The sequence below is a fragment of the Lampris incognitus genome, chromosome 15 (genome assembly GCF_029633865.1).
Source record: "Lampris incognitus isolate fLamInc1 chromosome 15, fLamInc1.hap2, whole genome shotgun sequence".
NCBI classification, from domain to species: domain Eukaryota; kingdom Metazoa; phylum Chordata; class Actinopteri; order Lampriformes; family Lampridae; genus Lampris; species Lampris incognitus.
In genome coordinates, this window is record NC_079225.1 from 27415291 (window position 1) to 27440628 (window position 25338).

At 43.0% G+C, this 25338-nt stretch overlaps 2 protein-coding genes across 4 annotated transcripts in view; both read left to right on the forward strand.

The window, feature by feature from the left end:
• Positions 1-1009: 1009 nt before the first annotated feature.
• On the forward strand, positions 1010-13566 carry fkbp6 (FKBP prolyl isomerase 6). Its single transcript, XM_056294180.1, has 9 exons — positions 1010-1108; positions 5257-5374; positions 5475-5564; positions 5782-5984; positions 7171-7290; positions 7782-7979; positions 9513-9622; positions 9922-10009; positions 13465-13566. Exons 1-9 carry the CDS (start codon positions 1010-1012, stop codon positions 13564-13566), a joined length of 1128 nt encoding a protein of 375 aa, XP_056150155.1.
• A 3400-nt stretch (positions 13567-16966) lies between these two features.
• The window catches only part of arhgap18 (Rho GTPase activating protein 18), a 40888-nt gene continuing 32516 nt past the window's right edge, over positions 16967-25338 (forward strand). For all 3 annotated transcript variants that reach the window (XM_056294478.1, XM_056294479.1, XM_056294480.1), the window contains exon 1: positions 16967-17253. In XM_056294478.1, the coding sequence (XP_056150453.1) occupies positions 17126-17253 (128 nt within the window). In that variant the 5' untranslated portion in view covers positions 16967-17125. The remainder of the gene's footprint in view (positions 17254-25338) is intronic.

A 25338-nucleotide genomic window follows, 5' to 3' on the forward strand; every position in this document is an offset into this window, starting at 1 on the left:
GAATTTCTCCTGATTGGTAGAAAAAATTGGCTATTATAAGAGACTGTGCTAAGGACATCCATGACTTTTCTTTGTACTTAAGTTCTGTCATTCTATGAATGTTGGACTTTTCAGTGTAATATCATGCCTGTGTAATAATTATTATTACATTTCTAAATAATCATAATTATTCTGACATACGTTTGGAGTCAGTGGCGTGCTCAGTCCTCTCTGCAGTTAAGTAATATATTTGTTGGGTGCTCTTTGGTCCAAGGTTACTAGTTTCAGATTTTGGATATGTCTAAGTTTCAATAAAGACATTTTTAATTACACGGAGTGCCTTGGTCAGAGAGATTTGTTCTCTTTTTCTCATCCATAATTATTCTGATTTGTCTTTCTGTTAGATTTCTCAGGACTTCCAAATGTTATATGAAGAGGCTGCACCAAAGTTATTTGAGCAGTGGCTTCCCATGTATGCAGATAAAGTACTCCACCTGGCAAGGCGGGACAGGAAACTTCTCCTGGACACGACGACACGAGGTATGACTGTTTTTAGCCTTTTAGGTTTTCCAGAGAGAGAAAAAAAGCACTAGCTTGAAAGCAGACAGAGACAATATTAAAAAAAAGAAAAGAAATAGTTACTCAACACACTGTTATTAATCTCCCCCAGTGCTTTTAATCAACACCAAAATAGATGTTTTGAGCAATCAGCTCTTCATCAGATTAGTCTTCCCCTTGGTAAGTTGCCCCCATTTTCTTCCTGGTTTCACCTTCTTACAGATGCCAAAGGAGATTTGGCACTGAGGCTATTGCCAGTTCTCCTGTCACCCCCCAGTGCACATAACTCTTCAAGAGGCAAGGAAGGCCTTCATTGACCTCTAGCCTGTAAGTAACGTTTAGAAAGTAGCATCTCTTTAAGAAATGATAACCGAAACCTTAAGTAACGTCTCTTTAAGAAATAATTGATTTAGTTTTGAATCCATCCTTATTCTGTATTTTGGCCGTCCTTGTGTTGCAGGTTGGAACCAGTATGGTGGAGTACCTCCAACAGGCAGAGGTCAACAGGCCGTACCCCTATGTCCTTGCCCTAGGAGATGAAGGTTTTTGCTCACAGGCTTTTGTTGTCCTTGTGGGTCAAGCAGTGGAGGAGAATTCCTAGCTAGGGGCAGTGGATGTGTGCTTTAAAATTTTTTATGTTTTTGACATCAATTTTCCAAAATCTTGTGCCTCAGCCTGGGAGTTCCTCCAAGACACACGGTGGCATTTTTAAAATCAGCACTGGCATGTGCATAACTGATTTACTTGAGATTTGTGCTAGCTAACTGCTGCACACAGGATGACCTCACACACAGTCTGGTATGGAGGCCATACATCAGGTGTCCTATTGTCAGGATAGTGATCTTCCAGGCCCTTTGCATGAAAAGATGACACGTACCTCTTTAACTTTAAAGTAGCATTGTGCTTTATTTGCTTTTTTAGGAAACACGGAGGCTGTTTTCTTTTTCCTGATTTGCATTAAATACTAGTTAACCTTTTTAAACATCGTAAGTCCTATTTGACCTCAATCCAGCCTTTTTTAGAGTGTGACATCAGCGATGCACCATCATAGACTTGGCTAAGTATCTTAGATGGATCGAGTCCCAACTCTCTCCAACTCAGACAGGATTGCGTTTGCTAGCGTCTGTGCATCACCAGTCTCTGCACTGGTATAGTCAACAACCGTTCCCTCACCTCATAATTATCTGCTTCAAATCGCAGAACAATGGAAATATTCTCAACCCTAGTTGGGTCCCGTGTGCTGTCTGCGTTAATAGTATACCAAGACTCACCAAATTCATCAACAATTTTCTCCATCAGTATATCATTCATTAATCAGCTCGTTTTGTATGGTGTGTGGAGTATATCGTGTATTTTCGACTATCATCATCAATATTTTCTGTAATTGTGGATCTTTCCTTAGAGTGTATTCAAATAAAGACAGAAACAGGCCACAACTATCCTCCTCTCGTGACTGAAACGCATCTTTGCTCCCCCCGAAAAGCTAACTGGTTTGACGCTAGAAATTCCATCATATTGTAGCGAATTTCGGGGGCAGTCCGGGAACCGCCACAGCCGGGACGCGAACCCGTGTCTCCCACTCCGCAAGCGACAACGTTAACCAGTCGACGTTACACTATCCCCCCCTCCTTCGGGAAGCGCGTCCCCGCGCTTCAGCATATCAGCTCCCTCACGCCTCTGGGCGCACGCGCTTCCGATGACCTCACGGTCTCACCATCCCACTTCTGACACCAATGTAGCAAATTAGGGGGGCAGCCCGGGAACCGTCAACGTTGTCGCTTGCGGAGTGAGAGATACGGGTTCGCGTCCCGGCTGTGACGACGGTTCCGGGGCTGCCCCCTAATTCGCTACAATATCAGTGATAGTAGAGAGATAATAATGATTTCTTGCTAACTGCTCTGTGTTGACCATTGTCGATACCTCTTTGCTAGTGTTGGCCCACCCCCCTCTCTTTTCGTCTTGTCATATTCTCCATGTGTTTTTTTGATGCAGCATGTTTGTTCGGGCCTCTGTCTCTGTCGATCGCATGCTTCCAGTGAGAGAATCCCAGTTTGGTGAACCGAGTCAACTCCGAACTTTCGGCAAGCGAAACAAAATGCTGCGTCGACGCTGTATTCCAACCACTCCCTGCGGCCGGTTATACCACTGGCTTACGAAAGACCGTTTCTGACCCTTAAACAAACGAACCGGGAATTTTAATTGAACACAGGTGTTTCATATTCTGCAGAGTATATAAAATTCCGCATGGCCGCATACGTTTCAACCTCACGCGGATCGATCTGACGTGTATTTGAGCGCCATCTGAATCGCTGTCTATACTACCAACGCTCTCTGCTGCTAGTTTATTCAAATAAACACTGATACTAATTAAGAGTGAAAAAGAAAAACCACTACCAGTAGGTTATGAGTAATTGTAAGATGTCAGCAGCGGGATTGACTTCGATGTTTTCGGATGAGGAGTCCAGGACAAACTCTAAGGTACGTTTCCAATTAATAGCCATCAGCAGCAGCAGCAGCCATGTCTGCTAGGCTGAGACGGGAGCCCAAAGCACGATGTGTCATCCCATTCGAGTTGATAAACTAAGTGGGATTTTCACTAAGAGAGTAAATGGTGATCTGAAGTCCTCAAACGAAGCCTCGTTATCCTCAGGCTGGGGTTGTAGAGACAACGTGGTCGTCTGCTGGTTGTTTCAGCTCGGTGTCCGTCATTTGAAACGCAATCGTGGGATATAGGCCCTAAATGCAAGTGGGCTTATTATAGTTGTGGGCAGCCATGGCAAAGCTTCCTTTAGTTGATAAAATTAGGGTTAAATAAAAAGTTATAAATACAAATCGACATAAAATCCATCGAACATAGAAACGACTAGCTCAGCCCGGTGGTTTTCAAACTGGGTAGTGACCCACAGGCTGTCCAGATTAAACACGGTAGGCTGTGTATGGTTGGGTACTGAACGTGACACCGAATTACGATGGTACTACCAAATTTCGGTACCCTGAGAGCGGGTTTTGTTGTGAATTAAAATATCGATAAGATTCCTTATGAGTCTTGAGAAACCCCCCCCCCCCTAGTTTACCGCTTATTGCAAGTGCACATCTTGGTGAGCGTACACATCAGAGAGGAAGACCCCGTTTACACTTGGTTTTGAATACGTTTTTTTGCGATCGGAGCACAAGTGGACAGCGCTAAATACAAGTGTAAACAACCACCAAAACGTTTTGTGAACCGGTTACTCAAACCACTTGCCGAGATGGTCTGGGACGCATTTGACCACATATCTTTTGTAGTGTAAACGCTAATGCGCCCTGATGGGTCCCCGACAAGGGCGTAACGGGAAATCGTCTTCGGAGTAGCGAAATCTGGTCACAAGTGGTGGGCAGGACGCATTTGGAGACGCATGATAGACACTGGTGTAAACGGCGATGTGTCTCGCTGTCCACTTAAGATCCGATCGCCCAAGACGCATTTTAAAACCAAGTGTAAACGGGGTCAGAAAGAGCGAGTCTACTTGCCTCTCCCCTAAACCTACATTCATTCAGCCGCTTTTCCGGGGTAGGGTCGCGGTGGCAGCAAGCTAAGTAGAGCACTCCAGACGTCCCTCTCCCCAGCAACGCCCTCCAGCTCCTCCTGTGGGGATCCCAAGGCGTTCTACTGCTTCTTCAAATCCAACACAGTCGGGGCAATTTTCCCCAACGGCATTACAGCTCCGAGATCAGGATATCACTGTTTCCACCGGGACACGCATTATATGCCCTGGTGGCTGTGGACAGGCTGGGGGTTGTAGGGAAGGGTCTTATTTTGGGTGGTGTGTTACAACAACATTTTCTGAATAACCAGGTAGATACACAGACAGAAACTGAGAAGTTTAGACTTTTTTTTTTTTTACAACTGAAATTATATTTTTGCTATTACGGAGAGAGTAAAGTACGAAAAAAGGGTATCGTTGAGTACCGAATTCCAGGTATCGGTATCAGTTCAAATGTGAACGGTACTAAGGCCGCGTCTGAAATCGCATACTGTTTAGTATATCAAAATAGTCAGTCCGATACCATGGTATGCGTCAAATAGTATGTGGAAAAATACCAGGAGGTCATACTGCATCCAGAAAAATATTGAGTATGCAAACAATGGACACTACGCTGGCATGAGTAGCCTGCAATGCATTGCAATACTTCACGACAACGGCAGAGGGCGATACAAAACCCAACCGGCAGAAGGGTTCAGATTAAAGTATTACTTTTAAATATCAGACGCAGAACGCCGTTCAAATCATCTTTTATTTTTAAATTAAAAAAAAAGATGTGGGTCACCACACCGGTAGAAGTTAATACGCAGTGTGTCGTCATTAGCCTGCAAAGAGCTGAAAGGATGTGATGCAGCTCTATGATTACTTATTGATTGGCGTCATATCTGATTATATTATCCTTACTTTATAATGATGCCTTTATGTTCTGTTTTTGTCTCAATGTTTGTTATTGTTATACTTGTTTCGTCAATAAAGAGAGTGAATAAAAAAAGTGACGCAGCTCTATGATGTTGTATGTCCGAATCACCATTATACTTTTTATCCTCGTACTAATAGCACGCTGGAAGATGGTACACATATGTACTTAGCATGTGATTTCAGACGCAACCAATGTTTAATGTTGACATGCCTTGTCTATTTCACTCGATTATCAGTAGGACATTCATTCAAAACTTTTTTTCTTCTTTTTTCTCAGAGTCCTTTCCAATGGCTGGGCCAGCAGATGAAGGACATTTCTGGAGATGGAGGAGTCCTGAAACAGGTGGTCCAACCTGGAACAGGCCTGTATTTACCCAAAGATGCTTCAGTATCAAGTATTTACAATGCCCCTATTTTTCCCACTCAGAAAGTCCTTTTCAGAGCATTGACCTCATCTTAATTTTATTCAAACTATACCTCTCCCTACTCTCACAGTTCGTTTCTCTGGCTTTCTGGAATATTCAGACAAACCTTTTGACAGCAATACACAGCTGAGGCACCCACACATGATGAAACTAGGGCGAGGTCAGTCCTTTCTTACGAAGGTTTGTAAAGAAATATCTGTCTCTGTCCATTTTGTCTGTCTGTAATAAAAACATAACCTCCTCTGTCGTTAGTGATACACTTTTCACTGTCAGTCTGACTGTTTATATTTCGAGATAGTCACTTAAGACACCAATGCAGGAGGCCGCTATATCATTCACAATCCGGTGTCCCCTGTTCTTTGTCGATAACTCAACAGAGCTGACTCTGACTGGCCTGGAGCTTGGTCTGTTGTCCATGAGGAAAGGAGAGTTTTCCCGTTTTCTCCTGAATCCTCAGTATGCCTATGGGAAGATGGGCTGCCCTCCGCTCATTCCCCCTGCAGCCACAGTCCTGTTCGAGGTGCAGGTCATCGACTTCTTCGACTTTACCCGAGTGGACAGCTTTACCCAATTGAATCTGGTATGGAGGCCATATATTAGGTGTCCTATTGTCAGGATGGTGGTCTTCCAGGCCCTCTGGATGAAAAGATGACACGTACCTCTTTCACTTTAAAGTAGCGTAGTGCTTTATTTGCTTTTTTTTTTAATTTGCATTGTTAGGAAATGCAGGAGGCTGTTTTTTCCGCATTAAGTACTACTTGACCTTTTTAAATGTCGTAAGTACTATTTGACCTTTTTAAACATTGTAAGTACTATTTGACCTTTGTGAACATCTCATAAGACATCATTCATCCATTTTACATAAACGTATTCTCGCTTAGCAGACACTTATCCAAACTAAATGCTATTATCTGCTAACTGCTAATACTTGGTCAGTAGCTATATTCTTATCTCAACCTACAGTCATGTTAGAGCACTGAACATCAGGGATGTAATAAAATGCTGATACACGTGAGTATCGTGATACCAGGTCTCACAATATTGTATCGATTAAATTAATGTTAATATTACACACAAACTTGGCAGCGGCGCTGCTTAATTGTGTTGATTTATTCTCTGACCACTAGGGGCAGTGCAGTATGGTAACAGGGCTGCACAGAACAACATCGGACATTTCCAACGCCGTGCTACCTGTGGTGCAGATTACTGGCTTTTGTGCATATCGAGGTGTTTCCTATATTAAAATTATTCTGGAATTTGTCAAAATATTGCAGTATATTAGTGTTTGTAATATGAAATTGTATCGCAATATATTGAACCGTGATTCTGGTATCATGATACAAATCGTGTCATGACATTGATTCTTGCCAATGCCCAGCCCTACTGAATAGTACCATGTCTTAGTCAAGAGTACATTTCATGCCAAGTGCAATCAATGTAGGTGTGCAATAGGTACTAGATCATCAGTACTGACGCAAGCCCTCATATGTATCTGCGCCCTTAACCAATAGGCTACAAACTCCATAAACCTTATCTCATTTTCAAGCCTGAGGACTTCTAATCATTACAGCTTAAATCACTGATGTAATCGCTCGTATAATCGCAACCCATTCATATAATCACTCCCGCATTAATCTTTGACCTTAGTGCAACCAAATAAAATTATTCCAAAGGTAAAAACAACTGTGGACACGAAATGAGAATGCTGCCAGGTAATTTTAGTTGTTGTTGACCAATTCCTGTACTGTTTGTGTGCGTTTTCTCAGGAGGAGCAGAATGGTTTACCTCTGTCCACACTCCTCGACGTGGTCAACATGCTGCGCAACTTCGGCAATCGTTGCTTCAAACAGAGCAGATACTTCATCGCCATAGAATACTATAAACAGGTGGAGGCATCTCACTGTCTTCACTAAAATCCCCAAATTACCTTCGGAGAGTTTGGTTGATTTGTTTTTTTGGATCCCCGCCCCCAATTGTATCCGGTCAATTGCCCCACTCTTCCGAGCCGTCCCGGTTGCTGCTCCACCCCCTCTGCTGGGCCGGGGAGGGCTGCAGACTACCACCTAGTTTGTTTCTTTTTTGGGATTCACAACTCCATTTATGTCTCTGTTCTTTTCTCTGTGTTCATTGTTATTTCCTATCATTGTCATCTATTTTTGAGAGTATTCATGCACATAAGGAGTACAAGGGTGACTGGAATTCTAGCTTGGAGGAAATTATCAGCACAGTTTGAATTGGAACTGGTGACGGTTAATAGTCATTGTGAAGTGATTTGTTCTTTTTTCAATCGCAAGTGTGGACAAAGATGACATACAAACTTAACAAATAATACCTCCAGGAGTGTTTTGAGGATGACCTCTCACCTTCTGGCCAACAGGCGGTTGTACTGCTTAGGAACAGGAAGACTGGGACAGTGGAGGAGAGAGATGGGGTGAATGCAGCCCTCCTGCCCCTCTACACCAACCTGTCCCTGAACCATCTCCGTCTGGAAAGCCCCCAGAAAGCATTGAAGAACTGCAGCAAGGCTTTGGAAATAGACCCCAGCAACACCAAGGCCCTTTATCTCTGTGGACAGGTCAGACTAAACAGATTTAGATATTATGGTTTTTTTAAGTGTTTTTATACCTGTGAAATAATTGACATGAATGCAGAGACTCCACTATCTGCAGCCTTTTTCTTATTGGTCAATTTGAGATTTCGCTTTTTGCAATTTGGAAAGAAGACACAAGATATTTCTTTGCTTTGTTTGCTTCCTGGTGAACTTTGTTACTTTTTGATAAGCTACGTAAAAAATCTTGCATACTTTTTTCTAGATATTCTAATCTCAAAAGCAAGATGGGGCAAACAATGTTTTGCCTGTTTTTTGTGGTATTGAACTGCATGTAATTGTTATTATCACACATGAGGCTGGAATAACTAAGTGAATATTTAATCCAACAACATTTCTGATGGGAGGGTAGTTTGAATGTATTCAAATGTATTTGAAGTTCTGTTTTCTGCAGTTCTTAAAATGAAAACTGTAGGCAGTTCATGTGGAGGTAGCAGAAACAAAATGGTTTTGCTTCATGTATACAACACCACCACAGACCCTCTTGACTGGTATGAAAAGCTGCATTGGTTATCATGGATGCATATTTAAAGCAGGGCAAAGCGCCACAGGAGTGGAGTTGGCACCTGGTTTCATATGGGGGTTATATTCTCTGTTTTTCTACTTCAGAGTGCGGATTTTTGTGGGGGGGTTCTATTTAAAATCACACCGACTCAAATTCCAAGAATGTGCTAATTGGCTGAAAATCACCCCATGCTACGCTTCTGAGATATTAGAATAGGGGACTTGGATAGAAAAAGGTGTGATAACATCACGGAGAGCTTTAAGATTTGGAGCATTCCTCACCTTTTGGGTTTTTTTTTTCATTGTTGCTTGAAAAACTACTGTTTATCCGAGCATTTTTATTGCTCCATTTCTAAACGATAAAGAAAAGTCGCACCCTAATCAAGACGAAAAAAGCCACTTTATTTTGTCATTGTGTTCTTGCAACAAACTGTATTGTTTCAACAAATGTGTTCTCTGCATTTAACCCATCCTAATGTGTAGGCGCAGTGGGCAGCTGCAGCGCCCGGGGACCAACTCCAGTTCTTCTTTCCGTTGCCTTGGTCAGGGGCACAGACAGGGGTATTAATCCTAACATGCATGTCTTTTTGATGGTTGGAGGAAACTGGAGCACCTGGAGGAAACCCACACAGACACATGGATACCATGTAAACGCCATACAGAAAGGACCAGGGATAGCCTGTGGTTCAAACCCAGGACCTTCTTGCTGTGAGGCAACAACGCTAACCACTGGGCCACCGTGCCACTCCATTTATTCATCTTGTTCAGAATATCATGTTATGTCCTTAATGATTTCAAATGAGCATCCTGAAAAGTGCTTGAGAGCATTTGTGTTGTAACCCATTTTGAATTATAACACTGGAACTGTGCTTTCAGCTGACACCCGAAACTGTACCAACTTTGTCACCCACCTTGCACTTGCAAGTTCTCCATGTTTTGTTTTGTTTTTTTGTAGGAGAATGAAACGCAACATGATGGCTTTGTTATTGTCCTCAGGCCTACTTGGAGATGTATGATTATGAGAAGGCCCATGATTATCTCGTAAGGGCTCAAGCAAGGAAGCCCTTTGACAGAGATATTAACAGCCTACTGATGATGGCTGCCATGTGAGTTGGTTTTCCATTCCCAGTGTGTACACAGTAAAACGTTGCTGTAATGGTGAACTAAGTTATGGCAAGTTTGAGGGCTTAATTGACTGTCGTAGGGAAGCCATTCAGAATTCCAGAGCACTTGAATTAACCGGGAATGTGAACAGGACATCTGGAGGGAACAGAGGCCTAACTGTTGGGGCTATTACTTGTTGAAGGCTATTACTTGCCCCCCAGTATGTTGGGTTTTTCCTCACAAATAGTGTAAAGAATGCTTGTTAACTAATATAAGGATATACAACATTTTCATTTTACAGAGGCTATAAAGATGACTTGGACAAACAAAAAGATATGTACTCCAAAATGTTCAAGACTTCAGGGTACTGCGTACAACGTGAAGGTGAGGTAAATGGTGATGAACTCTGTTTGCTAATCTGCAAAGTTCCCCTGTTCAAGATTTCTGTTGAATAATGTTATTTGATTTGGCAGCTGTGAGATTTGGGCTCAGATGGCAATATCTGTCATACAGGAATGGTACATTGTGAACACATGGAGTATTGGGTTTCCCTATAAAGAAGTTGTAATGACATTGCAGTTCATATTTCCCAAAAAACATCCCCTAATTGCCTTTCTGGGACGTAATTTTTAACTTTCTGATTTACATTTTTTCATAGGCAAAGACTAAATCCATCCTGGAAATTGTTGCCTAATAAAGTGCCGTGTATCACATCAGTGCAATACCGTTTTCTTTTCACATGCCGGTGCCAGTGGATGATTGAAATGGCACAGTTCATTTACTTCAGTAGAGCTTTAGATGGTTACTACTGACACCCCTGAACAGGTGGCAGCCATTACTTTGACAGCACAGAGTAAATGAAGGTGATTAATTAAAGGGGGTCTCATAGAGGTGCAGTAGCAGGGCATTCTCTGGTTATTTTGCTCAGGTCTGCTGCATGATATCTATCTATCTATATATATATATATATATATATATATATATATATATATATATATATATATATATATATATATATATATATATATATATATATATATATATATATGGATGAATGCGATGGTAGAAGAGGGGTTCATTGGATGTGTAGCCTTGTGCAATTGGGCTGTTGTACCTTTAGCCTTCACGCGGGGTGCCGTAACTGTGAAAAGAGCTGTAGCAACACTGCTGTTGATATTTCTACGTCTATAATTGTTGACTAGTGTAAAGAAATGAGCAGGGACATATGGAAAAAGAGTGTTAAATTGATATTTTCTGGACTTTTTTTTTTCTTTTTTCAACAGATGCAGATAATTAAGTAAATGGTTAAAGACCAGATGAACAGTAAACTGTGATGGATTTACCTACCATTGGAATAACTTGGTTTTATAATTTGTTAATGCTGAAATGCCACTGAAGGACAAAACTCTACCGATGTTTAAAGATTATTTTGTAAGAAGAGTATTTTGTCTGGTTTTGCAACGGAGGCCACTTGCTAAAATGAGAGAATACATCACTGGGTTTCTGGCAGTGAGTACTATCATTTTGAAATATTTGTTGTGCAGGACAAAATGTGCTAGAAGTTGGTAGGCATATATATATATGTATGTATGTGTAATGTTTTTTTTTTTAATGACTGTCTGGTCTGTATTTGGTTTATAAGTTCTCATATTTGCTCTTGGTTCGTTATTACTATTCAGCCATTTTGATTACTCTATTTTTTTTATTAATATAATGAATGATAAAACATGTTTGCACTACAGTCACAACTGTTGCCTTTCTTTGCCAGATAATTTGGTAGAGTCTCTTGTTACCAGTGAATGGTGGTATCTGGGAAACGTGGTCATAAAGTGACATGCTTAGTTGCTGAAATGTTTTGTGGTGGTAGGAATTAAGATGTCAGGTTCAAATTGCTCTATTATATCCACAGTTTGAGTTAATTTGCTCTTCTGAACAACAGCACTGTAGTGTAGTGAGTCACCAAGGCTGCTCGCTGCCAAAACTCAAATGTGACATTTAGCCACAGGGGGCCACCAATTTTACCAGTACGACGGTGATCGGCTACGTCACTGTCTCTTTAAATTGATCAACTGATTGGCATACAGGACTCCTAGTTGAGAACCGTTCATTTGGAGGGGTGCGTTCAAGTAAGCAAATGACCTGTCTTGCTACCAATACATCATTATCTAATTAACACACACCTCACAGCATATGCATCTGATCCCAGCATTAGTGCATTGTTTGAAAAAATAATGGGTCTTCCCAACTGTCTGTTTATTCAACATGCTCTTGTCTAGATCTACTTTTTTTTCCCTTTTGAGATACAGCACAGAGAGTTTTCTGTTAATTGTGCCAATTTGTTATGGGCACAGAAGAAATGAACACATTCTATATACAATATTATGCAATAGTTTTGTTTTATATCAACATCGCTATTTTCTGTGCAATATTTACAACATCATCGCTGGGCATGTGCTAAAGGGGCGTGGACATTTTTTTTTCTTCCTGTCTGCCATTTGACTTAACCTGTGTGTTGTCCTATTTATACTCTACATCTTAATTACAATTTCGAGGGTTTTATTTGAATGACACTGGTTCAAAACTGTCCGTGTAGCAAGAAGAGATGGCCACGAATCTTAATTTAGAGAGTCCTGGACCTTGATTTCTGGGTTTCTTCCATGAAGGTTTTACAAGTGTTTCTATTTCCTGTTGTGTGTTGTCCTGCTGCTCTGGGCTTGTTGTGGGTTTGCTGTCCTGAAGATGCAGTTGGGACACGTTTGAGACATTGTGCTTTGTGGCAGTCTTGGCACCGTGGGTTGCTCTTTAAACATCTGCATTCCACTGTGATGGTATCTGTGAAGGACAAAGACCAGGACGTCCAATAAAAACCTGTTTTTTCATACAAAAAAAAAAAGACAGGTTCCAGATTCTGAATCTTAAGACTTTTTGAGGAAGACAACAAAATGTTTCACAAGCAAAAACCATTTCCTCTAACTATGCCATTTCCATACAATATTCAAATTGCCCCACCTAGGTGTTCTTTTTTTTTTGTTCTCCTAATCTTATTAGTTTGAAAACATGATAGCAGGATATAAATGTACTGTAAATAGCAGGATGTCAATCATTAAATTTTGCCAAACTCTGAAGAGGCTAAAAGACTGAAAGAAGTTCAATCAAGAGTTTTCCTACCAGGAGTTGTTTGAGGCTCATTGCTCTGTGAAGTCCAGTGCAAGATAAATATTTAATACAACCCCCAATCAGAAAGTTGGGATGGTATGTTAGAATTAAAACTGAAAACAGTGACTTCTAAATTATCTTTGACCTGTATTACATTGAAAACAATACAACAACACATTATGGGATGTTTTACCTCATGAATTATATTTTTCAAAATGAACTTATTTTGATTCTTGCAGGAATAATTTTGTCCCATCCTTCCTGCAAACAACAGCACAGGAACTTCGTTGTCGCACTGTGTTTCAAAAATGTGCCACTCTCTACTGCGGGCAGGCAGGCTAGTCCAGTACCCGTCTGCAGCCGTGGCTTTGTAATGTGCACAGAGTGTGGTTTTGCCTTGTCTTGTTGAAATATGCATGGGTGTCCCTGGAAAAGATGTCATCTTGAAACAGCATATGCTGCTCCAAAATCTTTATGTACTTTTCAGCATTAATGGTGCCATCACATTAGTATAAGTTGCCTTTGCCAAGGACACTGACACAGCTCCATACCATGACAGGCCTTGGCTTCTGGACTTGTAGCTGGTAACAGTCTGGGTTGTCCTTTTCTTCTTCGGAGCACACAGTGTCCATTTCTTCCCAAAAAGACCTGACAATACACGTTTCCACTGTGTGATGGTCCATCCCAGATGCCTCTGATCCCAGAGAAGTCTATGACACTTCTGGACACGGTTAACATAAGGTTCCCTATCGGCAGCCATACCAACATGGACCCTGGCTCTGTCGAATGACCGAAGCTAAGAAAGCATGGGCCTTGGCTAGTAGTTGGATGGGAGACATCCTGGGAAAACTGAGTCGCTGCTGGAAGTGGTGTTGGCCGGCCAGTAGGGGGCAGTCTTCCCTCTGGTCCTAGTAAACAAAAAATCCCAATGATCCAAGGCAGTGAAGAGGACATTGTACTATAGGAGATGCCGTCCTTCGGGTGAGATGTTAAACCGAGGTCCTGACTCACTGTGGTTATCAAAGATCCCATGGCACTTATCACAAAGAGTAGGGATCTCTGGTGTCCTGGCAAAATTCCCAGCCTGGCTCTCTCCATCTGGCCACCTAATCATCCCCCATGTAATTGGCTCAATGACTCCTCCCTCTCCACCTTAAGCTGATGTGTGGTGAGCTTTCTGGTGCAAAATGGCTGCCGTGCATCACCCAGGTGGGTGCTACACATTGTTGGTGGTTGAGGCGAGTTACTCCCTTCAATGTGAAGCACTTTAGGTGTCACGATAAAGCGCTACATAAATGTTATCCATCATTATTCCTTTTGGCACTGTGAAGTTTTAACAGGCATTTGTGGATGTAACTACGTATTGTGCTCGACATAGGTGTGCCAAAGTAATCCTGAGCCCATGTGGCTATTTGGCTTATAGATGAATGATGGTTCTTGATGCAGTGCCGCCTGAGGGATCGGCGAGCACCGTTATCCAGTTTCGGCTTGGGCCCTTGGCCTTTATGCACTGAAATTCCTCCAGATTCCTTGAATCATCAAATTATGTTATGCACCGTAGAGGGTGAAATATCCAAATCCCTGCCCATCTTTCTTTGAGGAACGTCGTTTTTGAACATTTCAATAATTTTTTCATGCATTTGTCTTTAAACTGGTGATCCTCGGCCCATCTTTGCTCCTGAAGGACACGGCCTTTCCTGGATGCTGTTTTTTGCACCAAATCATGATTACAATCACCTGTTGACATCACCTGTGTCAAATCACAACATGAATTATTTTACCTCATTTCTAGCCCTAAATCACCCCCTCCCGAACTTTTTTTGTTTGGAATGTGTTGCAGGCCTGAATGGCAGGAATGGATGTATATTTACACATTAAAGGAAGTTGACCGGACAAAACAGGAAGTATCTTGTGTTCAAGCTGTCTGCAATGAAATACAAGTCAAAGTACATTTAGAAATCACTTCTGTTTTTTGTTTTTTTATTCGCATTTTCCATACTATTCAAACTTTTTCCGAGTTGGGTTTGTACATCTATCACGCCCCATCTTTCCATAGTATATACGTTGCGATGCCTTCCGTATAATGAAAAACGGGGGGGGGGGTCGCTCTCATTTGTTATTAAACTGCCTTTCTTATTGGTAAGACTCCTCTCAGCCTGTTGAACCTGCTTTAAAAACTGGCTTGTGAAAAAGTGAGGATTAAAAAAAACTGGTGAAATGCAGATGTTCAAGAGTGTGGGTAGTTCCTGTATTTCTTCTGTAGTTCCCATGCAGCAGCTGGGAACTACAGGAGGAACAGGTGAGTATTGAACAGCATGTAAGCCGGGCAGGTAGGCCTGCATGGTGGGTGTGGCTCTGGAGGAGCGAGGATGAGGACGGAATAGGGGAGACGGTAATCACTTAATAAGATGAAGAGTGGAAGGGGGGGGGAGAGCAGAGAGGAGTGGAGAAAGAAAAAAACAAATTAGGGTGAGGCAGAATAACGGAGCAAGAGAAATGGGGAAGAGAAGGTGGCTGTCAAAGCTAATGGCGAGACAGGTACTGGGGGAATGGTAGGGGAGAAGAGAGAATATGATAGTCTCCTATACGGCTAAGCCAACCCCCCCACCCCCTCTCTCTCTCTCTCTCTGCCCCCCCCCCCCGTCTGTGTGAGAGTTAACACCCAGGACAGGTTCAGTGTGTGATGTCTTTAAAGGTGCCATGGTCTCCAGACTTGCCTGCTATCTCTACTTGGGGTAAGGCCTGCTGTTTTCTGTGTCTGTTCCTTTATCTTTTACCACGCACATTGCACACAAGATCCCCCCCCCCCTTTTCCTTTCTCCTTCTTGAGGTTTTATCATATGAATTGAGGGTCTAAGGGTATGGTAATTACTGGATCTTCCCATTGTCACTGTGGGGATGACAGACCCTCGGAGACTATAAATGTAATTGAGGACAGTATCAGTAGACTTGGGGATGGAAACAAGAGTGTGTGTTCCTCTTCAACTTTAATGGATGCTTCCATTTTTTATTTTTTTTACACAGATTTTTTGTGTGGAAGATATGTGCTTGTGATTGTCTGATTTTGTGTGTGTTGTTGTTCTGTTTGTGAGGACTAATAAGGTGTGAGGACATTTTTGAAAAGTGAGGATGTTTTGGCTGGTCCTTACTTCTTCAAGGGTCTATTTCAGGGTTAGGATCTGGGTTTATAGTTAAGATTAGGATTAGGTCAAGGTTAGGGTGTGGGTTAAGGTTAAGTATATGGCTTGAAAAATAATTCCCTCTGGTGGGTCATGGGTCTTAGTGGTAGTGTGTGTGTGTGTGTGTGTGTGTGTGTGTGTGTGTGTGTGTGTGTGTGTGTGTGTGTGTATGCGCGCGCATCAGCTCCTTGTGCTTATACTAGTGTTGCATACATTTTCATGTGTGGTTGAGTGCAAGACTTTAATTTATTATTTTTTGTTGTTGCAACGAATATCAAACTTCCTCTGCAGAGATCAATAAATGTTAGAATAATTTAATTTTTTTTTATTTCTATCGATTTTTGTCCCTGAAACATTGGAAAATTTGAATCTGAAGCATTCCTTCCTTGGCGGAGTTAAACACTCTATGTAAATATTACAGTGTAGTGAAATTTTGACTTTTGACTGCTGTGGTGACCCCTGAGAAACAGAGAATAAGCCGAAAGAAGAAGTGAAATTTTGACTTTTACTCCGGTAGATCACTACAGTCACAGTCACGGTGTTCACCTGGACTTGCATTGTTCTGATGTCAGTCTTTACACCAGTTTTGGCTCCATTGATCAACTTCAATGTCTTGGGCTTGACTTGAATTCATCCCTTCCCTCGAAGGGGACAAGTGGACCCACACCATGGCAAGAAAATCCCCCCTCCCCCACAGCATAACAGAGCCCCCAGACCACTTCACTAGGGGGTCAAGCATTCAGGTTTTTCCTTTAATTCGTCTCCCGTCTGTACACATTCAAAACACGCACGTAGCGTATTTCATACACATGGCGGTCAGTACCGTATTTGTACAGCAGGGGGCAGCACCTACAGCCGCCGTACGCTGTTGCGCTTCCCTCCGTCGCCATCACGGCTGAAATCCAACCAATCAGCGCGCTTCATTCATCCCCCCGACGTGCCATGCCTCTCCCACACGCGGAGGAGGAGTAAAGAGAGACGGGCGGCGGCGCTGAGGAGACGCCGGGAAGAGTTTGGCTGCAGCATGAGTTGCGGGGAAGCAGCGGTAGATAGAGTCAAGTCGGTAGACAGATAACTAGAGAAGTCAGACGGAGAGTGCGAGAGAGAGGGGGAGGGAGCACGCGAGAGAGGAGGAGGACGAAAACAAGAAGAGAGGGGAAAAGGAGAAACATGAGCCGCCAGCCGCCGGAGTCCCAGGGAGTGGTTTTGACTGGTTACCATAGCAACGCAGAGACGTTGCCGAAAAGTGGGTTAGCGGCGTGTACCGCAGCCCAGGAGCCGGAGTCCACACCGGGCAGGTAGGAGACCGGAGGCTGATGTCTCCACTCAGGAGTAGGCCACATGACATATAGGATTTTTTTTTCATATGAATAATAAGAGTGTTGTGCTTGCCCCTGTGTTGGCGTTTAGGCAATGACGTTAGAATGCCTTGAAAAAAGTTAAACCACGTAAACTGAAGCTGACTGTGTTATGAGAGGGAGGGAGGGGGCGATGGAGAGCAATTGGGCAAAGGTCAAAATGATTGGGTTTTTCTTTTTTTTTGAGAGGAATGTCAACTGTTTGCTTTAAGAAAACACCAGCTTTCCACACTGTTGCTTGGCTAGATTGTTGAACCTTTTCTTTTTACCAACCAAACCTTTTCTTCCTTTTGTAATCCACATCGCCTTTCTTCACTCTGGACTCCCAAGTGTGCTCGACTCCGTTGTACCCTGGGCTAACTTGGCCCTTAGCTCCGATTTATGATTCACAATGCTACTTTAAGTGGGCCAACGATGACTATGCCATGCTTTGGCAGGGCTGACCGTCAAAGTCACAACTTAGCCTTGAGCCAAGGTCTCCTTCGTCTGCACTTCCCCCTTAGCTATCTGCAGTGGAAAAAACAACATGGTTCCTCATTACTTAACATTTGTCATCCCAGCAGCAAGTTGTTTTGTTAGATGTCAGTTAATACGTACAATATGGCACTTTAATGCTTGCCAAGATGAGGAAGCATGACAGGAAAAGAGATGGGAGAGCGCTGGGATGAGAGAGATAATTCACTCAAATCTAAACTGGTATGTACATATCTATACAGTATGCAAAGAAACTAGGCTGTTTTGCCCTTATGCTCATTTTACTATTACTTTTATGAAAGAATGTCTTCATGGCCGCTCATAGTTCTCTTTATTCAATTTAGACAATATCAGCTGATAACATTGATGGAAAAAACCCCAATTTTGACTCCAGAATGATGGCTTAAGAAAATGTGTTATGGTGGAAATACTCGGTAGGAGCTAGATCTTGTTCAACCTAAACTACAGCATGTTACTCAAAACATGGCACAATTGTGTTTATGTTCTATAGGCCTGCAGTCCTTTCAAACAGTAAAGACTTTTGTCAATTACCATGGTTTTGTAAGTAAACAATGAAAACAGTACACTCCCAGCTGGCACACACACACACACACACACACACACACACACACACACACGTGTGTGTATGTGTGTTCCAGATGGCTTGTCAGCTAGCTAGGAAAAAAACAGCATCACATTACAGCCTGACTTTGTCTCACCTCACACAGATGTGTGTGTGTGTGTGTGTGTGTGTGTGTGTGTGTGTGTCTTGTAGGCTTAGTTTTTGTCATTGTCATTGTTTTCCCCTGCCAGGAAATGGGAGACAGAGAGAGAAAGAGTCTGACAGTAGTTGGTCTTATACCCATAGCCGACATAAGATCAAAAGGAACCTTAGGTCAGGTGTCCATTAAAGGCTTCCTGTTCTCTATTGTGAGTGTAAAAGATGAAATGTGTGTTGTGTTGATGAAATGTGTTGGGGCACGCATACACAGAATGAGATAATAGTCTGATAGATGGGCAAATTAACAGACAGAAGCATATCTAGTTAGAGCTGTACGATTATGGCAAAAATTGATCCCATTTATTTTATTATAGACATTGTAATCATGATTATCAATCTCCCGTGAAACAATTACTTTATATACACTTCATAAAATTAGGCTTGGCTATTGTGCAACTTTTTTCCAAAAACATTGTGTTGAACTTCTTTCTTTCTTTCCTATCGGCCAACATGTCAGACTTAAGCAGGTGTTTTCTCTGTTCAGAAAGCAGGTCACGACTAATACCAAGACTAATGTGAATGTGTAAGAGGGTTTGAGTGAGTGTGGAAGAGAGAGAGAGAGAGAGACAGAACAGGAACAGTCTGTCTCCCATAGATGGCAGCTGGCACCTGTTGATCTGAATGGGAATACAATGTACGGACAAACACACTCTTCCACCTCTCCCCTTCCCATGTCAGCCAGCTCAGTTAATACTTCCTCACATTTAACACAGCGAGTATTGCTCAGCCCTGAAGTTCAAACTGCCAAGTGAAAGGAAATATTTATTTCACAAATTTAGGTTTCTAACAAATGTCTGTTAACAAATGTAATGCTTTTAATCTAATCTAGTGTTGTTATTTTGTATTTGTATATTTCCTGCTGATATGTGGAATTGTAAACATGTTTCAGTTCACTTGGAGTTTTAATCACAAGAGTATTTTATCACACACACACACGCGTGCACGTATGTGTGTGTGTGTGTGTGTATGTATGCGTGTGTGTCTCCAACTCAAATAGCCTATTGAACTCACTTCCCTAAAACTTGTCTTGCTCTCCACTCATCGGTCTAGCTTGCTGTGTGCAGACTGTTTACTAGTGTTTCCCAGTGTGCGTTTTGGACGACCGTTTGTTATTTTCCTGTTTGACCAATCTGTCAAAGTGGTCAACAAGGCAGCAACTTGTGCTGATGGTTTCTGAATGGTTTAATTTTGTTAAACATGACTTCATGCACCATAGAGCCATAAATAGATGGACCATATGCATAAGTATCTTATCCCGTCAGATTACTTCCAGTTGCTGGCCTCTTTTTATATCCAGCCAATAACTGATCCTCTGACCAGCTTTGATAGTTTACTGTGTAGCATCAGATTTTAGGCAAAAAATAAATAAATAAAATAAATCTAAGCCACTAAACCAGGTGTCTAATACTGTACTGTGCAACCACATACATTTTACATTCTCATGTCTGAGAAAAGAAACTAATGCGAACTTAAAGGCATGGATTAAGCTTTGTCAAGATGAATAACGCTGCTGTTTTTATCTTCATCTTTTTTTATCTTTTGTTCTCAAATGTAACCCGGTACATTTGATGCAGTCTGTTGTCGAATCTAGTTGAACGAATAACTCCACTTCAATAATTAATGATATTGTTCTTCTTACCTGGTCTACCTCGTGTGTGTGTGTGTGTGTGTGTGTGTGTGTGTGTGTGTGTGTGTGTGTGTGTGTGTGTGTGTGTGTGTGTGTGTGTGTGTGTTGTTTGCTAACTTGAGATTTATGGTACAAGTCAAACCTCATTTTCTTTATTTATAGATGTTAATGGAAGTGAATGGTTAACTAGGTGTGTGTGTGTGTGTGTGTGTGTGTGTGTGTGTGTGTGTGTGTGTGTGTGTGTGTGTGTGCGCACCAAGTTTAACTCACACCTTTCTAGAACTGCTTACAAGCCCAGAACCAATACCACCAATCCTCTAAAGGTGAAAGTTAATATTGATGATGCAGACGGTAACGGTCAGGGAATGACTGCTAATGTACGAGTTCTCTGTTGTCAGTAGATATCAGGGAGCATGCTTCTCTTTCTGCTGTGAAACCAGACTGAGCCCAAGCCCTGCTGGGAGGAGTAAGAGGTTCACAAGAGAAGGAGGGTAGATGCACATGGAGAGGATGTGTGTGTGTATGTGTGTGTGTGGGGGGGGCTTGAAGGGAAGAGGTCATGACAGAAGTTCTTTTTGTGGTGGGATGATGAGGAAGGAGAGGAAATGTATAAAGAAGAGAGGAGAGGGAGAGAATAGGAAGGAGAGGAGGAGAAGAGGATGGTGGTTACTATGGTTTCCATTGTAGGCAAAATGCCTGCTGTTCTAAGCCTGTGTGTGTGTGTGTGCGTGCGTGCATTTTATGTGTATTGTGCGTGCGTGTGTGTGTGTGTGTGTGTGTCTGTGTGTCTGTGTGTCTGTGCGTGTGTATTACTGAGCAATGTGTCTTTCTGTTCACGTCTAGGTGTGCCACGTGTGTGGACCTTGTCTGTGTGTTTGGTGGGGGGTCTGCTGTGGTATGTGGCCCTGTTTTTAAGATTTATTTCCAGGGTATTGTTCTCCTGGTAATTCCAATTTGATTAACATCGTGTCCGTCCACTTGACAGTCTTATTATAGCTACTAGAGCAGCCAAAGAGCTAGCTCACACCACAAAGAGAGAGTTTTTGTCACTTCTCTCTGTGGGAAGTTGGATTTATCATTTTCATGGTGTGTTACATCTTAATATTTTCCACACAGAAACCATTGTGTTTAATGGCTGACCACATGACTTTCATTGCTCATGTCCATTAAGTTGTGTGAGCCAATGACGATTCTTTTAGCCCCACGGCCACATCATTGTGTTGTAAATGTTTGCAAAATTATCCCCAAAAGGACACTGACAGTGAAAAGGTTCATTCTGATAGTTTACAGAAATAGGAAGGGCGAATGAGAAAGAAAGGAAAATGGAAAATGACAGAATTGCAGTGTTAAATTCAAACCCAAGGCTTGTCAGTCACACGATATGCTTTGTCTTCATATGATGCACACATTAAGATGGGGGGGGAAAGACTGGAAACATACACCCTTCCTTGATCACACTAGAAAACACACTCTTGTTTTGCTATGACACATCAGCCCAACTTTTATCATTATTGGAGCAGTTGTTGTACGTTTACAAGTTGACATTATCATTTTCAAGTCGACTTTATTCACCCTTTTCATCGGGTTTGCCTTCCTTCCTTCTCCCACCACATGTATATTTTCCCTTTTCTCTCCCTCCCAGTTTTTACTAGCTATTGACAGTCTCCCTTCTGGTTTCACGTCTAGGACCAACTCAGCTACAGGTGTATGCGAAGACTTGTCCAGCGTCCGGGTAGTGTAGCGGTCTATTCCGTTGCCTACCAACATGTGGATTGTCGGTTCGATATCCCCCTGTTACCTCTGGCTTGGTCGGGCATCTCTACAGACACAATTGGCCCCATCTGCAGGTGGGAAGCTGGATGTGGGTATGTGTCCTGGTCGCTGCACTGGCGCCTCCTCTGGTCAGTCGGGGCGCCTGTTCAGGGGGGAGGAGGAACTGGGGGGAATAGCGTGATCCTCCAACGCACACGCACTACATCCCCCTGGTGAAACTCCTCATTGTCAGGTGAAAAGTAGCGGCTGGCGACTCCACATGTATCGGAGGAGGTATGTGGTAGTCTGCAGCCCTCCTCGGATCATCAGAGTGGGTGGAGCAACGACCGAGATGGCTCAGAAGAGTGGGATAATTGGCCGGGTACAATTGGGGCGAAAAAAGGGGGGGGTAAGACTTGTCCAGAATCAACTCCAGGTGGAAAAAAAAATCAACTGTGTTTGATTTTTATTGCAAGGAAAACCTTGGCCAGTTTGTGTGGTAAGGGATTAGTGTATGTCATCCTTAGACGCTATACGGTAGTTGTTGCAGCCATACCATATCAGCACAGACCCAGCCCGGTTCTGAAAATCAGTCATGACTACCAAATTGTTGATTAGATTGGGCTTGAATGGTGTGTGTGTATATGTGTGTGTGTGTGTGTGGGGGGGGGGGGGAGGTAGACATTGGCTGTTAAATGGCTCAGTCATAACTTTGACTGATCTCAAGCCCACGGTACAACATTCTATGTACCGCGGGCTTTTTGTTCCATAGACATTGGCTGCTGTTTTAGGGATTACTATCTTTATAGACTACAAAAATGGAAGCACTACTATATTTCTTAGCTTTGCCAAATGACTGAAGTAGAGGCTGATGACAGATTTTCATTGGCTACGTTTTTTTTCTTGCCTACTTTCAAGAACCTCTTCGTGGTATTCAGGATGAAGGCTAGATTCATAATTAAATTGGTAGTTTAGAAGGAGTGTGGTTTTATCCCTCCTCACGTCGCTGGTGCTTTATAAGCATTGCAAATACACTGCTCAGAAAAATAAAGGGAACACCTAAAAACACAATATAGACCTCGATGAATGAAATATTCCAGCTGAAAATCTTTATTTATTAGACAGAGGAATGTGTTTAGAGCAAAATAACCTAAGAATGATCAATGGAAATCAAAATCATTAGCCCATTAAGGTCTGGATTCAGAATCATACTCAAAATCAAAGTGGAAAATGAGAACATAGGCTGATCCAACTTCTGTGGAAATTCTTCAAGACGATTCAAAATGAGGCTCAGTAGTGTGTGTGTGTGGCCTCCACGTGCCTGTATGCACTCCCTACAACGTCTGGGCATGCTCCTGATGAGACGACGGATGGTCTCCTGAGGGATCTCCTCCCAGACCTAGATGAGGGCATCGGTCAACTCCTGGACAGTCTGTGGTGCGACATCGCGTTGGCGGATGGTACGAGACATGATGTCCCAGAGGTGCTCGATTGGATTCAGGTCTGGGGAACGTGCAGGCCAGTCCATAGCAACAATGCCCTCGACGTACAGGAACTGCTGACACACTCTGGCCACATGAGGACGAGCATTGTCATGCATGAGCAGGAACCCAGGGCCCACTGCACCAGCATATGGTCTGACAATGGGTCTGAGGATCTCATCCCGGTACCTAATGGCAGTCATGGTACCTCTGGCTAGCACGTAGAGGTCTGTGCGGCCCTCCAAGGATATGCCTCCCCAGACCATCACTGACCCACCGCCAAACCGGTCATGCTGGAGGATGTTGCAGGCAGCAGAACGTTCTCCACAGCGTCTCCAGACTCTCTCACGTCTGTCACATGTGTTCAGTGTGAACCTGCTCTCATCTGTGAAGAGCACAGGGCGCCAATGGCGAATCTGCCAACCAAGATGTTCTCTGGCAAAGGTCAATCGGGCTGCACGGTGTTGGGCTGTGAGCACAGGCCCCAATTGTGGACGTCGGGCCCTCATACCATCCTCATGCATTCTGTTTCTCACTGTTTGAGCAGAAACCTGTACATTAGTGGCCTGTTGAAGGTCGTTTTGTAGGGCTCCGGCAGTGCTCCTCCTGGTCCTCCTTGCACAAAGGACCAGATAGCGGTCCTGCTGCGGGGTTGTTGTCCTCCTGCGGCCCCCTCCACGTCTCCTGGTGTACTGGCCTGTCTCCTGCTACCTCCTCCATGCTCTGGACACTGTGCTGGGAGACACATCAAATCTTCTTGCCATAGCACGCATTGATGTGCCATCCTGGATGAGCTGCACTACCTGAGCAACTTCTGTAGGTTGCAGATACCGCCTCATGCCACCTCTAGTGGTGAGGGCACTAGCAAAATGAAAAACTAACCAAAGATCGGCCGGAAAAGATGAGGACAGGCAAATGGTCTGTGGCCACCACCTGCAAATCCATTCCTGTTATAGGGGTTGTCTTGCAAATTGTCTAATTTCCACCTGGTGGAAATTAGACAATTTACCAACAGGTGAAATTGATTCACAAATCAGTGTTGCTTCCTAACTGGACAGGTTGATATCTCAAAAGTGTGATTGACTTGGAGCTACATTGCATTGCTTATGTGTTCCCTTTATTTTTTTGAGCAGTATAGAAATTTTGTTATCTGTTTCAGATACTTCGAACTACTTCCATACAACTGACATGTTGAAGCTTGTTGCTGGAGCTCATAAACATTTAGCGTCATCGCGTGCGCATAGTGAACGCGTCACCTTATCAGCCAGGCACATCAGCAGAAATGTTCATGTCTGCCGATGCCGATAATTATTAACTTACTGAGTTTTTATTGATACGGATGTTGTGCCAATGCAGTCGTGCATCATTAACACCCGACATCTCAGTTTGACCACCAGAAGCAGGCATGGGCCACATTTTAGAGTAGGTCCCATCACACCAGTCATTTAAGAATCCACAAACCCACACCATGACTCACCTGTTCTATGAATGTAGCCGGAGTTGTGGGTGGGTGGGAAGACTCCATGCCTATAGAAACAACTAAAGAGACAGGGGAAGAGAGAAAGACCAAGCAAGAGAAACAGAAGATATAGTTGGCAGCAAGATGGTAACTTCCTGTCACATGGGAGAGAGAGTCGACCCTAACCCACAAAGGGACAAATTCAGCATAAGTCAGCAACATAAATTGGACATTAGCCAGAGAGGATACCACAGAGGCATTTCAGATATGCCTTATATCCTGAGTTTAAGTGCAGGTTTTAGGGTTTTTTTGTGCTCTGTAACAGACGTATTATTTGTATAAGTATAATGATGTAGGAACACTCATTTCTCTGGTTTCTAGAGACTCCTTATGGGCTTGTTTTGACTTCCTGGGGATTTTTTTTTGGGGGGGGGTACTGGCCTTTTATAGA

Bases quoted from the DNA above. Each gene is read 5' to 3' on its own strand.
- fkbp6 (XM_056294180.1), top strand. From the start codon at position 1,010: ATGGTGGAGTACCTCCAACAGGCAGAGGTCAACAGGCCGTACCCCTAT. The intron at 5,985-7,170 runs GTATGGAGGCCA...GCGTTTTCTCAG, and splicing joins GCTTTACCCAATTGAATCTG to GAGGAGCAGAATGGTTTACC. The intron at 7,291-7,781 runs GTGGAGGCATCT...TCTGGCCAACAG, and splicing joins CCATAGAATACTATAAACAG to GCGGTTGTACTGCTTAGGAA.